Source organism: Osmerus mordax, chromosome 23 (genome assembly GCF_038355195.1).
Source record: "Osmerus mordax isolate fOsmMor3 chromosome 23, fOsmMor3.pri, whole genome shotgun sequence".
In the NCBI taxonomy this organism is placed as follows: domain Eukaryota; kingdom Metazoa; phylum Chordata; class Actinopteri; order Osmeriformes; family Osmeridae; genus Osmerus; species Osmerus mordax.
In genome coordinates this window covers 8,453,295-8,469,845 of record NC_090072.1, presented here as the reverse complement: position 1 = coordinate 8,469,845, position 16,551 = coordinate 8,453,295, and the positions used below count along the sequence as shown (strand labels likewise).

The following is a 16,551-nucleotide window of genomic DNA, read 5'->3' as shown; positions in this document are numbered from 1 at the left end:
CAAACACCATTCTGATCTGTGTGATTATTTGACATTTACATTTAAAAACTAGCTTGCATGAGTGAATTGGCTCGCTTAGTTTCAATGAATTAATTAGGTCATTTGGAGGAGATAATTACGGTGGCCGACATGTGCAAACGCGCTGCAAATTAAGAAAACACATGCAAATAGACAAAACACAAGCAAATTAAGAAAACATCTTCATGAATTTGACAACACATGCGCAGCATTCAGCAAACGCGCTGCAAATACACACAACACAACCAAATACATAAACGTGTTGTAAAAACGAAAGCACGCAAACCAAAAACACTGCATCCAGTTTTCACAACGGAAGTTGACAAGGCCTCTAGGGGGAGCGCTAAGTGGAACAGCTTGATTTTCGGCCCCACGTAGCGAAAGAGAGAGAGCATATGAGAAGTTTGGACCAACATCGAAGTAAAGAGGCGACATAAAAAGGTTAGTATTCACTTTTACATTTACATTTTAGTCATTTAGCAGACGCTCTTATCCAGAGCGACTTACAGTAAGTACAGGGACATTCCCCCGAGGCAAGTAGGGTGAAGTGCCTTGCCCAAGGACACAACGTCAGTTGGCTTGACCGGGAATCGAACTGGCAACCTTCGGATTACTAGCCCGATTCCCTCACCGCTCAGCCACCATACTCCCTAGTATTCATTTTTACACGTGGCCTTGCTCTTTTACAGTTTTTCAAAAGAGCAACTTCGATTTTGGATCCATTTCCAAATTAACTTCTCATATGTTCTCTCTCTCTCTCGCTCCGTGGGGCCGAAAAAATCAAGCTGTTCCATTTAGCGCTCTCCCTAGAGGCCTGGACAACTTCCGTTGTGAAAACTGGATGCAGCGTTTTTGGTTTGCGTGCTTTCGTTTTTGCAACGCGTTTATGTATTTGCAGCGTTTTTGGTTTGCGTGCTTTCGTTTTTGCAACGCGTTTATGTATTTGGTTGTGTTGTGTGTATTTGCAGCGCGTTTGCTGAATGCTGCGCATGTGTTGTCAAATTCATGAAGATGTTTTCTTAATTTGCTTGTGTTTTGTCTATTTGCATGTGTTTTCTTAATTTGCAGCGCGTTTGCACATGTCGGCCACCGTAGTACGATAATATCTCTATCGAAAGACATAAGCGATGGCATGCATCTGAACAGCTCCGTTTTTCTCTCTCTTAATTTTTTTTCCCTCGCTTGTCCTTACATAGTTATTGATTCTCACAGTGGGTACATAGGCTAAAATACAGAAGTGGAATTCCATTCCACATTGAAAGTTCACTTAAAAATAATTGTCTGCAAGATTTAAGAATAGGCAATCCTAGTTTATAGTCTTCTATATTATTTAATATGGAATATTCGATAATATTGTTATGATTGTTACCTTGACACTGTCCAGTGTCAAGGTAACCATCCATCCTTACAAAAACTTCAACACATTTATCAAATACTGAACTTTTTCTTTGAATTCTACAACCCAAGATAATCTTTTGTAGAACTGTGTAATAGTACCTTGCATAGGTCAAAGGTCAAAAGTTCAGCAAATAACAAACATTGCCACTTTGTCAAAGAATTAGGAAACATAAATGTGAATATTGCACCTTCCTTAAGAATGTGCCTCACCTCTTGCCTTTGTTTTGGAAAAGCTGAGTAACATTGAGATTGTGTTGATGTGATGTTAACTTGTGAGGCTGTTTCACTTTTGCTTCATTCTCGGTCAAGGAATTACATTTACATTTAGTCATTTAGCAGACGCTCTTATCCAGAGCGACTTACAGTAAGTACAGGGACATTCCCCCGAGGCAAGTAGGGTGACGTGCCTTGCCCAAGGACACAACGTCAGTTCGCATGACCGGGAATCGAACTGGCAACCTTCGGATTACTAGTCCGACTCCCTTACCGCTAAGGAATTAAGAGATAAACTCGACTGATGCAATACAAGAGGTGCAGAGCGGGTCAGTGATGACATTTGTGGCAGTAGATGTCTGAGTACACAGTGCCATGCAGGGGAGTATGTTGTTTTCAAATGTGGGTGGGACAGCTTTTTTTAAACATTGATGATACAAAACAATGATAATGAAACTTACACCCCTGCTTCTGTGTGTTTTGGGCAAAGCCAAAGTCTGTTGTCAAACGTTTAACCATGTCTTTAGTTTAAATATAGCTTTACATTTCCTGTATATTTTGCTGTTCAGTAAATAATTATTTAATGCAATAGGTATTAAAAAACATTGACAGGCTACCAATCTCCATTTAAACAACCTTTTGTTGGATTACTGAGTGATCCGGTAGGACATTAAAACATTTGAGTGTTGTCACTTCATTGTTGTCTTTTGGAATCTATTAATTTGCATGATCATGGGCATTATGACATTTCTTTGAATATTTAATGTTAACTATGGATTCATTTAAGTAAATACTTTTTTTTAAATCTGAAAGTCGTGTTTTCTTTCAACCTTGGCAGTTTGTACATTGAACGAGGACGTCTTTGTGGAACCAGATCATGTCATGGTGGTCAGGGAGGGAGAAAGTGTGAATCTAGCTTGCTTCTGTCCATATAATAAGGCTATTCTGTGATTCAAGCAGATTATTGGACAGAAGCCAGTTCTCATTGTTACATTGTATCCACATTCCTTTATACTTAGCATCAAAGATCTGACACCTGATACTAAACACCTTAATGTGAGAAGAGGAGTCAATAGTTGTAATCTCAGACTCAGCTAGAGGATTCAGCCAAATACCACTGTGCACCTCAATTCATCAGAATCAGAAAGGGATTTATTCGCCATGAAAGTTTGCACAGACAAGGAATTTGCTTTGGCAGGAAGGTGCATACAATAAACATATACCTAAAATTTAAATATGTGGACTAACTATACTAAGGGTACATAAACTAGCAGTACTAAGTGGGATAAGAATAGAATTAAATATACAATAAAATATAAAATAAAATAAAATATAATAATAAAATATAATAAATAAAATATAATAAAATAAGTTGGCATCATATTTGGAGATGGAACTCTTCTAATTGTTAAAGGTAAAGACTAATTTTTTAATAATAAATGCACAAAAGATTGTTCCATATTTTTGTACAACACCTCAAAGAGGTCACATACTTATCTCATATTTGAGAGAGATTTACAGAGCTGTGTCTACAACCTCCCCAGCATTTAATAAATAATATTAATTCCAGTCCAGCCAGGAGTCTGTATCTCTGAACTGTTCCATACACTCTGAGACCTGTGCAAGAGAACACACTCTCTACTGGTTCAGATATGGTTTAGGGGAAGTCTATCCAGGAATAATTTTCACCCATCGAAGTAGGAGTAGTGAGGGGAGGCTTGGCCTACTCAGAGCTGTGTCTACCCCAAGAGGAGGTTCATGATGCTGTCTTCCTATGGTATTTATATCTGTATCCTGTATCAACCTCACAGTGACTTTGCTGTGTGCTTTCAGAAAAAAACAACAGTTTCACATTCCCCCGGGCAAAGGCCACCCCTCTCTTTAGACAGCAAGCGTCCTTCAAACTGTTGGTGCAGCAAGCCAACAAACACACAAACCACAAAGAAAACACCTTCTACAGAAGCACCTTTTATTTTCCATGAAGAGGACAGACATGACGTGTTTAACTTCACACATACCAAGTCAGACGATGTACCTTGACATGAAGATATGTAACCCATCTCTCAGTCAGGAGCAGAACACCCGAACAATACAGTTATAATATACATAAGTAAAAGTGCTTAAAAACCTATTGTTAAACTCTCCTACAAAATGTTTTCAAACGTGTCTTGACTCTTGAGTATTGCAGTCTGCTGCATAAGTAATAAGGTTATCTAGACAGTATGGCCTCTTGCACATACTGTAGGACCCTCCTACTTTGTTTCTGTTCCTTTCACTCTGTCTTTTTTATCTGACCCTGTTTCACTCTCTATCTGTCGCGTCACAGCAAAGCTCCTTTTTAATTTATCCATAGGCTTCTGATCTATGTCACTAATGCTAATTTTCCTTCATCCAGCATGTTTTGTTCAAGACAACAGACCTTGGTGGCTAAATTATGTTAATGTCTTAAAATTCATCTTATACATTGTCAGGCATGGTCAGGGTTGGACAACATGCTCAGAGTTGTAGCCAAGTTGACTTGGTGGATGCATGATAGAGACCAGATACTGTATCTCACATTATACATGATCTCTATGGAGACAGGAAGTCCCTGTGTTTCATGTAGTTCAACTCTACCTAAAGATGGCAAGAATCACATAGGTTACCTGACAAGGGAGCTGTAGCTGTGTTGGCATGAGTGTGCATATGTGTGCATGGGTATCAATACAGTTTTCCTGCAGAGAATGAGCAGATACTTGTCAGAAATATTAATCTATCAAGCATTGCACAGTCAGTCGGTGAACAAGTTTAAGAAAGCTTTATTGCTTGCGGCCGGCCCACAAGGAGACAAAAGCATCACACACCATGGTGATACAAAGTTTGTCTGCTAGCATGTTGTGCTAGCTAGCTATTTAAACAGACCCGCTCTTGACAGTCTTTGGGTAAAACAAAGGCATGTAAATGTCCCATGGCTCTTCTTCATTGGCTCCCTTGCATAGACCTGGCGCGCGTGTGTTCGTGCGTGTTTGAGTGTGTGCGCTCTTTGACCCCTATAAGCTTGACCATCTCTTTTATGGCCTCTCCAGTAAGATAGTGATCAAGCCCAGGTCCCCTTGTTTACGTAAGCCTAGTGTTACCCAGAGTTCAGATTTGGGGGTAGGCCTCTCTGCACACAAGGAATACTGAACACAGAATCATTCTTATACAGGATAACAGTGACATCTTCAACTTTTCCAACAATACTAATGTTGTAAATGAATAAAGATTTTATCATCTAGTGCTACCTGTTCATAGGGTCTGATGCTCTCCACTTTTCTTTTGTTTTTTTGTGGTCGTCTGTAAGTACAGTGCCGTCTCACATACGACCCTATTACCTTCTCATTCTATACCTCTCATTCTCTCTCACTCTGTTGCTCGTTAACTCTGATTGTGGTTTTCTGCGGGATGCATGCTACTGGTCTGGTATTCTCACATTCAGTACTTGGCTGCAACACTTCAATGGTCTTAAGTCACTCGCTATGTTGGGGACATATGAACACTCTTTTAAATATGAAATTACCATTTTGAATCTAATCTGCAAAACCTTACCCTCTCTGACACTGGGACTACAGTACTGGTCTGTTGTCTCCTTCGTCCCCTCTAAGGACAGACTCTGTGGAGATGGAACCATGCTGGACAATGTGATAGCACGGATGTAAACCATGTTTCTATGGAAAACTGTTGAGAATGAAATCAGATGGATTTTGCCTTGTGTAAAGTACATCAAAATATATCAGCTATCCTTAAGTTAACGGTACAGAAAAAGAGTAAATTGTCTGAAATGTTTCATTAAACAGTATATACCTCTTATGTCAATTGATTAGGTCAAACTGCATTATTAGCATAGTTCTCCCTACTGAGCCAATGAGCACGAAGTAAAAATACAATGGTTTATCCATCAGTGTGTAATGCCATTCTGTATATGAAATGCAACGCAGTTAGGCAATGCCGCCTGAATAGGGTGTCACCTAAATCTAAAAGAATCTTCTTAGCCAATCAAACACAACCACACTTATGAAGAGTTGGATACGTACATAAAAGTTTCTGTTGAGCAAAGACACAGATGTAAAGATGAGACCTTCAAAGATGGTCACGCTGGGTTTGGTAGTTCTACTTCTCTGGGAACGTGGTAAGTTCAAATGGACATAGTCATTTATACACATCCTTTGTATAGAATATGATGGATTTTTGGTTATCACAATGTTTTCTCATTGTTGCAGTTCATGTGGTAGAGGGGACACAGTCTTCATCCATACGTCTGGACAGTCATCTTAAGTCTGTCGATGTTGGAGACACGGTGACTCTGCACTGCTTCTACCAAATCACTATGTCAATCCACCTTTCTTGGTACCGACAAACCCTAGGAGATAAACCCCAGCTTGTATCTACCATGTCGAAGTTTGGACAACAATCTAGACTGCACAATAAGTTTGAGGATAATCCTCGCTTCTCTGTACACGGTGGTGAAGGAATAAATAACCTGAGGATCTCAAATGTCCAACCTTCAGATTCAGCCATGTACTTCTGTTGTGAATCCTTCGCAAATAAGGTGGAGTTTGCTGATGGTGTCTTCCTTAATGTAAAAGGTACGGTTCAAAACGAACTAAACAAATCCATCTGATTTCAGGTTTATTAAATGTCATTATTATCAATTATATAGCTTCAAATAATGCAACAGATTAGAATCCTAGGTAATTTAGCTGAGCATAACGTTCTAGTTTCTGAATCTTTAACAGATAACAGATTATGAAACAGAATTATTGTGCATCCGTGAGTGTGTGAGTCACACAAACTAGGAGAATCTCTGACTAAGTTGGAGAGACATATGAGACAGTGATCTTTTTCGTTGTAAATTCCTGTGAATTTGTGTTTTGGAAAAGTATTATAGACAAAATTCTGCACAAGATAATGTGACAAAATGTTTTAAGGTCCAGGTTCCAATACCAACGAAGTTGTCCAGCAGCCAGTGTCTGATTCCATCCAGCCAGGAGACTCTGTAACTCTAAACTGTACAATACCCACTGAGACCTGTGCAGGAGAACACAGTGTCTATTGGTTCAGACATGGCTCAGGAGAATCCCATCCAGGAATCCTTTATAGCCATGGAGGCAGGAGTGATCAGTGTGAGAAGAGCCCTGAGGCTGGGTCTCCTACACAGAGCTGTGTCTACAACCTCCACAAGAGGAACCTCAGCCTCTCTGATGCTGGGACTTACTACTGTGCTGTGGCCTCATGTGGGGAGATACTGTTTGGAAATGGGACCATGCTGGATATAGAGTCACGTGGTGAAGAACAGATGAGAATCCTGGTGTTTCTCTCCATCATGAGAACTGGAGTTCTCTTCTGCTGTCTGTTCATCGTTATCATCTTATGTTTCATAAAGAAATCCAGCTAAGGGTGATATCCATACCTCTGAGCTGTACTTTGTCATGTATGTCTTACTTATGTAATTATTATCTTAATTGATTTGCAGTGTGTATAACATTTTATGTCTGAGAATCTTTCCCCAAAAAGCATTTTTGTAGATTTTTGGGGGATTGGTTCCATAGAACCTCAGCTGGCTTATCTGTACTGGATGTTTTTTCCTATTTTAAATAAAGCTGTAGACTAATGTAAGAAAAAGCTGTGTGTTTTTCAAAGTGAGGGCCATGAAAGAGATGTAAGGTGAGAGCTAAAATGTATTACTACAGTGTAACATAGCCATTACTCCCCTTAACCTGTCCACAAACGTAGTAAATACAAATACTAAACATGTTTAATTGCTTAATGTTATAACTAATAAAAATCCTGTGTCACAAAGTTTAATTGACTCTAGAAAAAAAACATACTGTGAAATTGACAAAGTAGTCATAGCAGTAGCACAGTAACAACTTGTCACACAATATAAACTCTACAGACTTTTTACAGCCTGAAGCTGATATATATTGTTGCTCACTGTTATCCTGCTGCCTGTCAGTTTGTGGGGAAATCATTCCACAAACACAAACAGGCATGTTATTATAAATACATAGACATCTAAGAAGTATGAGTTATTTAAGGGGCCGTAGATTTTCAATAGACAGAAAAATGACGGTTCCACACCTCAAAGGAAGTCATTGAGGTTCAGATCTGTAGCTATCTACACTTGCAGTACAAGATTTTTCCACTGATGGAAACCAAGTGCTAATAGTTGACCGACAGCTCTTGATGCACTAAACTTGTCTGAGCTGCTCTACAAGAGTGTAGAGCAGCTCAGAGTGTTACAAAAATATAGAGGCCTACTTTAACAAAATTATTTGCTGAAAATCTCCAAAGATATCACCAAAGATAAACAGCTTTAGGGAGAGTCAAACTGTTCTCATCCAAGTAATGTAAAGACGGTTATTGAGATAACTCCAGCATCATCCCCCCCCCCCCCTTTTATATATATTTTATTTTATTTTTAAAGGGGTCATTTACTGATTTCATAGGCTATTTCACACTGTTCCTTAAGGTCTCCGAAAGGGTATGTAACTTTGGTTGGGCTGAAAATGGCCTGGGTGCTGTTGTATGCGCCCTAATGCACCCTGTGAAATAGCCCTGGGAAAAAAAGAAAGTTTTTCTCCCTTTTATGGTATGCTCATGAATATATAGATAAGCTGCGCGCTGATTGGTTGGTTTACAACGAGTGAAGCTGCAGAGTAAAGACGCAACACGGCCAACAGCACTCACTGAAACAACGAAGGTGGAGACTTGAAATAAAAACTTACAAATACATCTATTGTGTCTACACAACACTGTTTTCAACAGATTGACTAGATATCATTTGAAATGTTAACGTTAGTTGTATCCACTTCTGTTGTCAAAGCAAAGGGGATCGACTCAGGTGGATAACGTTAGCACCACATCTTACATTTACATTTATTCATTTAGCAGACGCTTTTATCCAAAGCGACTTCCAAGAGAGAGCTTTACAAAGTGCATAGGTCACTGATCATAACAACAAGATAGCCAAAAAACATCGCGAGTAGCCAAAACATGAAGCACACATTGTGAACAACCAAAGCAAGTGCCAAAGGGAAGAACCATAAGAGCATGTAGTTAAACAAGTTACAATTAAACAACATGAACCGCTATAAGTGCAAGTGTACCTGTGGAAAAAAGCAAGCAACAGTAATAAAAAACAATATATCACAGCGAGAACAAAAATTTAAATCAGTTACCACTAACCACAAGAGCAACAAGTCTCTAAGCAAGAGTCATTGTGATCCTTGAGGAAACTAACATCGGGTCAAGCGAACCATTCCTAAGTACCGTTGTACTCCCGGAACAAGTGCGTCTTGAGCCTTTTCTTGAAGGTGGAGAGACAGTCAGTATCTCTGATAGAGGTGGGGAGTTGATTCCACCACTGGGGGGCCAGACAGGAGAAGAGCTTGTGTTGGGACCGGGCGTTCTTGAGCGGTGGGACCACCAGGCGGTTGTCTGAAGAAGACCGTAGGTGACGGGTGGGGGTGTAAGGCTGAAGGAGAGACTTGATGTAGACAGGTGCAGTCCCGTTCACTGCTCGGAAGGTCAATACCAGGGTCTTGAATCTGATACGGGCCATGATATATAGCCAGTGGAGAGAGATGAGGAGCGGGGTAACATGGGAGCGTCTGGGTAGATTGTAGACCAGGCGGGCCGCTGCGTTCTGAATCCTCTGAAGAGGGTGGGTTGCACATGCTGGGAGACCAGCGAGCAGCGAGTTGCAATAGTCCAACTTGGAGAGGACAAGTGCTTGGACTAGCAGCTGGGTGGAGTGCTCAGAAAAGTATCTCCTGATCTTCCGGATGTTGTAGAGGGTGAATCTACACAACCGGGAGACCGCAGCAATGTGGGCCTTGAGGGAGAGCTCGTCGTCCATGGTAACCCCAAGGTTCCTGGCAGAGGATGAAGGGGTCACCGTCGCAGATCCCAGGGTGATTGAGAGATCGTGGGAGATGGAGGGTTTAGCCGGGATGATGAGAAGTTCTGTTTTGGCGAGGTTCAGCAAACTTATCTTAGCAAACAAACTATCGTGATTCAACTCAGCTTCAGTTAGCTATAGCTATCTTGCTGAAAAATAGATCTGGACAAACATGCATCGTGAATTGTAGATTTACATGACATCACAGGTTATTTATTTGAATGAAACACAGTCAGGAACATGAAATAACGTTAGCCCCATTGCCAATAAACTAAATCATCACACAGTCTACCTATGCTAGATACAGGCAGGATATGTTAGCATTGCTAATAACTGTTAGCGACAACATCATACTACAGCTTGCGGTTGTGATGAACATAAGGTCGGAACAGCACCTCTTTTCAGCAACCGCTTCATAGCAAATCTTGCATTACATTGTCCCAGGTTTTCAAAACTGTCCACAGTGAAATGGTTCGAGCAAATGTGTAATTGAAGGTCGAACTGCACAGGGATCTTCTCATAGACAAACATCACAGCACATCAAGTGTTTGGTTCCTTGGAAAGACTGAAAAGTGTCAGCATTCCCTGTACAGCCTGGAACACTGCATTTACGACCGTAGTCCATTTTCAATATCCTTGAAAAACGTTCTTCTTTGTAACTCCGTGGAAGTAGGCTACACAGCAGCGCGTGACAAAGTTACAGACCAGAGCCAAAAAAGGTGGAGCCCCCATTGTGACGTCACAACGGGGGATTATTTGAAACCTACCGTTTTACAGCAGCAGTTTCAAATTGTGAGATTTGCATAGGAAAGAGGTGTCAATGGACTTTGAGGTTCACTGTATGTCCATTTTACCCACCGAACGGTCGTTATTTAACTATGACTATGATTTAACTCCTCCAGTCATACACCCCCACCCGCCACCTACGGTCTTCTTCTGACAACCGTCTGGTGGTCCCACCGCTCAAGAGCGCCCGGTCCCAACACAAGCTCTTCTCCTGTCTGGCCCCCCAATGGTGGAATCAACTCCCCACCTCCATCAGGGACACTGACTGTCTCCCCACCTTCAAGAAAAGGCTTAAGACGCACTTGTTCCGGGAGTACAACGGCACATATTATTGTTGCTTGCTTTGTTCCACAGGTACACTCATGCACTTTTGAGATTCTTGCTGTTTAATTGTAACTTGTCTAACTACATGCTCTTATTGTTCTTCCCTTTGGGACTTATTTGGTTTTCACAATGTAGGCATCATGTTTGTCTACCCGCAATGTTTGGGACTATCTCGTTGTTATGATCAGTGACCTATGCACTTTTGTAAAACTCTCTCTTGGAAGTCACTTTGGATAAAAGCGTCTGCTAAATGCATAAATGTAATGTAAATGTAATGTCTACCCAAGAGGAGGTTCATGATGTTGTCTTTTTATGATATTTATAGCTGTATCCTGTATCAACCTCAGAGTGACTTTGCGGTGTGCTTACAGAAAAAGACAACAGTTTCACAGTCAGACCCCTAGCTAAGGCCACCCCTGTCTGTAGACAGGAAACTTCCTTCAAACCGTTGGTGCAGCAGGCCCACAAACACACAAGCCACCAAGAAAACACCTTTTACAGAAGCACCTTTTATTTTCCATGAAGAGGACAGACATGACGTGTTCAAATTCAGTTTATTTTTGGTCTAGAGCTTAGTGGCACATACTGTAGTAAGATACGAAACACTGACATGCCAAGTCAGATATTGACCATGACATGAAGATGTGTAACTCATCTCTAAGTCAGGAGCGGAACACCCGAACAATACAGTCTACATAACAAAAAGTGCTTAAAAAAACTATTATTAAACTCTCCTACAAAATGTTTTCAAACGTGTCTTTTCTCTTGAGTATTGCAGTCTGCTGCATAAGTAATAAGGTTATCTAGACAGTATGGCCTCTTGCACATACTGTAGGACCCTCCTACTTTGTTTCTGTTCCTTTCACTCATTCCTTTCACACACTGTCTTTTTTATCTGACCCTGTTTCACTCTATCTGTCGCGTCACAGCAAAGCTCCTTTTTTATTTATCCATAGGTTTCTGATCTATGTCACTAATGCTAACTTCTTCATCCAGCATGTTTTGTTCAAGACAACAGACCTTGGTGGATAAATTATGTTAATGTGTTAGGATTCATCTTATACATTGTCAGGCATGGTCAGGGTTGGAAAACGAAAAGTGTCACATAGGTCACCTGACAAAGGTGCATTAGCTGTGCTGGCATCAGTGTGAAGATGTGTGTGCATGGGTATCAATACAGAGTTTACCTGCAGAGAATGAGCAGATACTAATGTTGTAAATGAATAAAGACATTTCTCATTTAGTGCTACCTGTTCATAGGGTCAGATGCTCTCCACTTTTATTTTGTTTTCTGTGGTGGTCTTTAAGTACAGTGCCTTCTCACATACGACCCTTTTACTTTCTCATTATCTCCCTCTCTTTCTCTCTCACTCTGCGTTGCTCGTTAACTCAGATTGTGGTTTTCTGCAGGATGCATGCTACTGGTCTGGTATTCTCACATTCGGTACTTGGGTGCAACACTTTAATGGTCTTAAGTCACTCGCTATGTTGGGGACATATGAACACTCTTTAAGTATGAAATTACCATTTTGAATCTAATCTGGAAAAAACGTATCCTCTCTGACACTGGGACTACAGTACTGGGCTGTTGTCTCTCCCTCGTCCCCTGTAAGGACAGACTGTAAGGATATGGAACCATGCTGGACATTGACAATGTCTGCTCTCTGTTTCTCTCTCTCTCAGTAAATAGTAATGGCACGGACATAATCCATGTTTCTATGGAAAACTGTTGAATCAAATCAGATGGATTTTGGCGTAAAGTACATCAAAATATATCAGCTATCCTTAAGTTAACAGTACGAAAAAAGAGTAAATTGTCTTACTAGACAGTATCTAGTACTACAGTCAATTGATTAGGTCCATCTGCACTATTTGCGTGGTTCTCTTTACTGAACCAATGAGCAAAAACCCAATGGTTTATCCATAAGTGTGTAATGCCATTCAGTATATACGTAGATGTAAAGCAAGGCAATAAGACAATACAGCCTGAATATGGTGTCACCCAAAGCTAGAACAGTCATCTTAGCCAATCAAACACAACCTCACTTCTGAAGAGTTTGATGCGTACATAAACGTTTCCATTGACCCAAGACACAGATGTAAAGATGACACCTTCAAAGATGGTCACGCTGGGTTTGGTAGTTCTACTTCTCTGGGAATGCGGTAAGTTCAAATGGACATAGTCATTTATACACATCCTTTGTATAGAATATGATGGATATTTGGTTATCACAATGTTTTCTCCTCGTTGCAGTTCATGTGGTGGAGGGGACACAGTCTTCATCCATACGCCCGGACAGTCATCTTAAGTCTGTCGATGTTGGAGACACGGTGACTCTGCACTGCTCCTACAAAGTCTCTATTTCAATGCCCCAATCTTGGTACCGGCAAACCCTAGGAGATAAACCCAAGCATGTATCTACACTGTTGAAGGTTGGACAAAAATGTAGACTGCACAATCAGTTTAAGGACAATCCTCGCTTCTCTGTACAAGGTGGTGAAGAACAAAATCACCTGAGGATCTCAAATGTCCAACCTTCAGATTCAGCTATGTACTTTTGTTGTAAATCATCGGAAGATATGATGGAATTTGCTGATGGTGTCTTCCTTAATGTAAAAGGTATGGTTCAAAACTAACAAAACAAATCCATTCAATTTCAGGTTTATTATCTGATATTATTATCCATTATCTAGTTTCAAATAATAGAACAGATTAGAATCCTAGGTAATTAAGATGAGCATAATGTTCTAGTTTATGAATCTACAACAGATTATAAAACAGAATTATTGTGATGAAAGTGAGCGTGTGAGTCACACAAACCTGGAGCGAAACATTTGGATTTAATTTTAGGTTAAATATGAGATATTTTGAGCAGATTAGAGTCCTAGGTAATTTTGGTTAGCATTCATGCAATATTAACATTATAGTTTCTAATAAGTTTTTATAGATCCTCTTGTCAGGGTGCACCTGCAGTAGAATTCTTGTGTAGCCGTGAGTGTCTTAGTAACACAAACCAGGAGAATCTGTGACTAACTTCGAGAAACATATGAGACACTGATCTTTTTTTTTTTGTCTCATTGTAAATTCCTATGATTTTTGTTTTGGAAAAGTATTATAGACAAAAATATGCACAAGATAATGTGACAACATGTTTTTAGGTCCAGGTTCCAATACCAAAGCAGTTGTCCAGCAGCCAGTGTCTGAGTCCATCCAGCCAGGAGACTCTGTTACTCTGAACTGTACAATACACAGTGAGACCTGTGCAGGAGAACACAGTGTCTATTGGTTCAGACATGGCTCAGGAGAATCCTATCCAGGAATCCTTTACACCCATGGAGGCAGGAGTGATCAGTGTGAGAAGAGCCCTGAGGCTGGGTCTCCTACACAGAGCTGTGTCTACAACCTCCCCAAGAGGAACCTCAGCCTCTCTGATGCTGGGACTTACTACTGTGCTGTGGCCTCATGTGGAGAGATACTGTTTGGAAATGGGACCATGCTGGACATTGAAGGTCAGAAATTTGAAATTTGAAAACAATTTTAAATGCAAGCAGAAATTACAAAAAACTAATTTGTAAAATTCTCTTTTAGTCTCTTCAGAGAGCATCCCAAAACTGCTTTTCCTTGTGTACTTCTTGGGTGCAGCATTAGGAATCTTGTTCATGCTGATCGTTGTGTTGACCTGCTTTGTGTTTAAAACAAACAGGAAACAATGTCCTCACTGCAGAGGTAGGTGATGCTAATGTAAAGGCAACCAGTGAACCTTTCTCAGAAATGTCTTTTTACTTCAGAGTTTCAAACATTTGAGTAACTACTAACACAGGACAAATAATGTTAACTTCTTACCACTCTGCACCCTTAGTTTCTGGATCAGTCTCTCAGACAACACGCTCAATCTCTCCTGAATACAGAGAGGTATGTTTTTTCTTCAGACATTTTGCAGTGATGCAATGAAATAGTCTTACGTTCACATGAACTAGACCATAACCAAGGTTACAAATTCTTAGTTTGACAATGAGCAAGATAGAAAATGAGAACAGCTAAAAAGTAACTCAAGTACAGTACACTATCTGACAAGTAACTCAAAAAACCTTTTCCCACTGCTAGGGCCAAGATGCAGAAAACCTCCATTATGCTGCTCTGAATCTGAAGAAGAAGAAAACCAAACCCAGAAGAGAGAGACATAACGTGGAGAGAGACACAGTGTACTCTGGTGTTAGAGATTAAAGCTGGGAGAGGAAAGCTGCTCTGATAAATTAATCGAGCCATAGATGCACACACAAACGCTCACATTCGTGGCATTATAGTATGATGCACTCTATGCCTCATTCTGCTCAAACACCATTCTGATCTGTGTGATTATTTGACATTTACCTTTAAAAACTAGCTTGCATGAGTAAATTGGCTCGCTTATTTTCAATGAATTGGAGTCAGGTGGCTGAGCGGTGTGGGAATCGGGCTAGTAATCCGAAGGTTGCCTTTTCGATTCCCGGTCATGCCAACTGACGTTGTGTCCTTGGGCAAGGCACTTCACCCTACTTGCCTCGGGGAAATGTCCCTGTACTTACTGTGAGTCGCTCTGGATAAGAGCGTCTGCTAAATGACTAAATGTAAATGTAAATGAATTAATTAGGTCATTTGGAGGAGATAATTACGGTGTCCGACATGTGCAAACGCGCTGCAAATTAAGAAAACACATGCAAATAGACAAAACACAAGCAAATTAAGAAAACATCTTCATGAATTTGACAATACATGCGCAGCATTCAGCAAACGCGCTGCAAATACACACAACACAACCAAATACATAAACGCGTTGCAAAAACGAAAGCACGCAAACCAAAAACGCTGCAAATACATAAACGCGTTGCAAAAACGAAAGCACGCAAACCAAAAACGCTGCATCCAGTTTTCACAACGGAAGTTGTCCAGGCCTCTAGGGAGAGCGCTAAATGGAACAGCTTGATTTTTTCGGCCCCACGGAGCGAGAGAGAGAGAGAACATATGAGAAGTTAATTTGGAAATGGATCCAAAATCGAAGTTGCTCTTTTGAAAAACTGTAAAAGAGCAAGGCCACGTGTAAAAATGAATACTAACCTTTTTATGTCGCCTCTTTACTTCGATGTTGGTCCAAACTTCTCATATGCTCTCTCTCTTTCGCTACGTGGGGCCGAAAATCAAGCTGTTCCACTTAGCGCTCCCCCTAGAGGCCTGGAAAACTTCCGTTGTGAAAACTGGATGCAGTGTTTTTGGTTTGCGTGCTTTCGTTTTTGCAACACGTTTATGTATTTGGTTGTGTTGTGTGTATTTGCAGCGCGTTTGCTGAATGCTGCGCATGTGTTGTCAAATTCATGAAGATGTTTTCTTAATTTGCTTGTGTTTTGTCTATTTGCATGTGTTTTCTTAATTTGCAGCGCGTTTGCACATGTCGGCCACCGTAGTACGATAATATCTCTATCGAAAGACATAAGCGATGGCATGCATCTGAACAGCTCCGTTTTTCTCTCTCTTAATTTTTTTTCCCTCGCTTGTCCTTACGTAGTTATTGGTTCTCCCAGTGGGTACATAGGCTAAAATACAGAAGTGGCATTCCATTCTACATTGAAAGTTCACTTAAAAATAATTGTCTGCAAGATTTAAGAATAGGCAATCCTAGTTTATAGTCTTCTGTATTATTTAATATGGAATATTCGTTAATATTGTTATGATTAACTTGTCCACCGTCCAGTGTCAAGGTAACCATCCATTTTAGTGCTCACAAAAACTTCAACACATTTATCAAATGCTGAACTTTTTCTTTGAATTCTATAACCCAAGAGAATCTTTTGTAGAACTGTGTAATAGTACCTTGCATAGGTCAAAGGTCAAAAGTTCAGCAAATAACAAACATTGC

The 16,551-nt window shown here is 40.4% G+C and overlaps 2 protein-coding genes across 2 annotated transcripts; both read left to right on the top strand.

Annotated features, from left to right (window-relative positions):
- Positions 1-5,718: 5,718 nt before the first annotated feature.
- Positions 5,719-7,042, top strand: LOC136967399 (T cell receptor alpha chain MC.7.G5-like). The gene is made up of 3 exons (XM_067261162.1): positions 5,719-5,773; positions 5,868-6,233; positions 6,576-7,042. Exons 1-3 carry the CDS (start codon positions 5,719-5,721, stop codon positions 7,040-7,042), a joined length of 888 nt encoding a protein of 295 aa, XP_067117263.1.
- Positions 7,043-12,765: 5,723 nt separating this feature from the next.
- Positions 12,766-14,885, top strand: LOC136967398 (uncharacterized). The gene is made up of 6 exons (XM_067261161.1): positions 12,766-12,820; positions 12,915-13,280; positions 13,820-14,170; positions 14,259-14,387; positions 14,521-14,573; positions 14,766-14,885. Exons 1-6 carry the CDS (start codon positions 12,766-12,768, stop codon positions 14,883-14,885), a joined length of 1,074 nt encoding a protein of 357 aa, XP_067117262.1.
- Positions 14,886-16,551: the final 1,666 nt, after the last annotated feature.

What these genes read in the sequence shown, in the direction of transcription:
- LOC136967399 (XM_067261162.1), top strand. Translation starts at nt 5,719, where the DNA reads ATGAGACCTTCAAAGATGGTCACGCTGGGTTTGGTAGTTCTACTTCTC. An exon ending in AGTTCTACTTCTCTGGGAAC is followed by an intron (nt 5,774 to 5,867) that starts GTGGTAAGTTCA and finishes TCATTGTTGCAG; the next exon opens with TTCATGTGGTAGAGGGGACA. An exon ending in TGTCTTCCTTAATGTAAAAG is followed by an intron (nt 6,234 to 6,575) that starts GTACGGTTCAAA and finishes AAATGTTTTAAG; the next exon opens with GTCCAGGTTCCAATACCAAC.
- LOC136967398 (XM_067261161.1), top strand. Translation starts at nt 12,766, where the DNA reads ATGACACCTTCAAAGATGGTCACGCTGGGTTTGGTAGTTCTACTTCTC. An exon ending in TGTCTTCCTTAATGTAAAAG is followed by an intron (nt 13,281 to 13,819) that starts GTATGGTTCAAA and finishes ACATGTTTTTAG; the next exon opens with GTCCAGGTTCCAATACCAAA. An exon ending in GACCATGCTGGACATTGAAG is followed by an intron (nt 14,171 to 14,258) that starts GTCAGAAATTTG and finishes TAGTCTCTTCAG; the next exon opens with AGAGCATCCCAAAACTGCTT.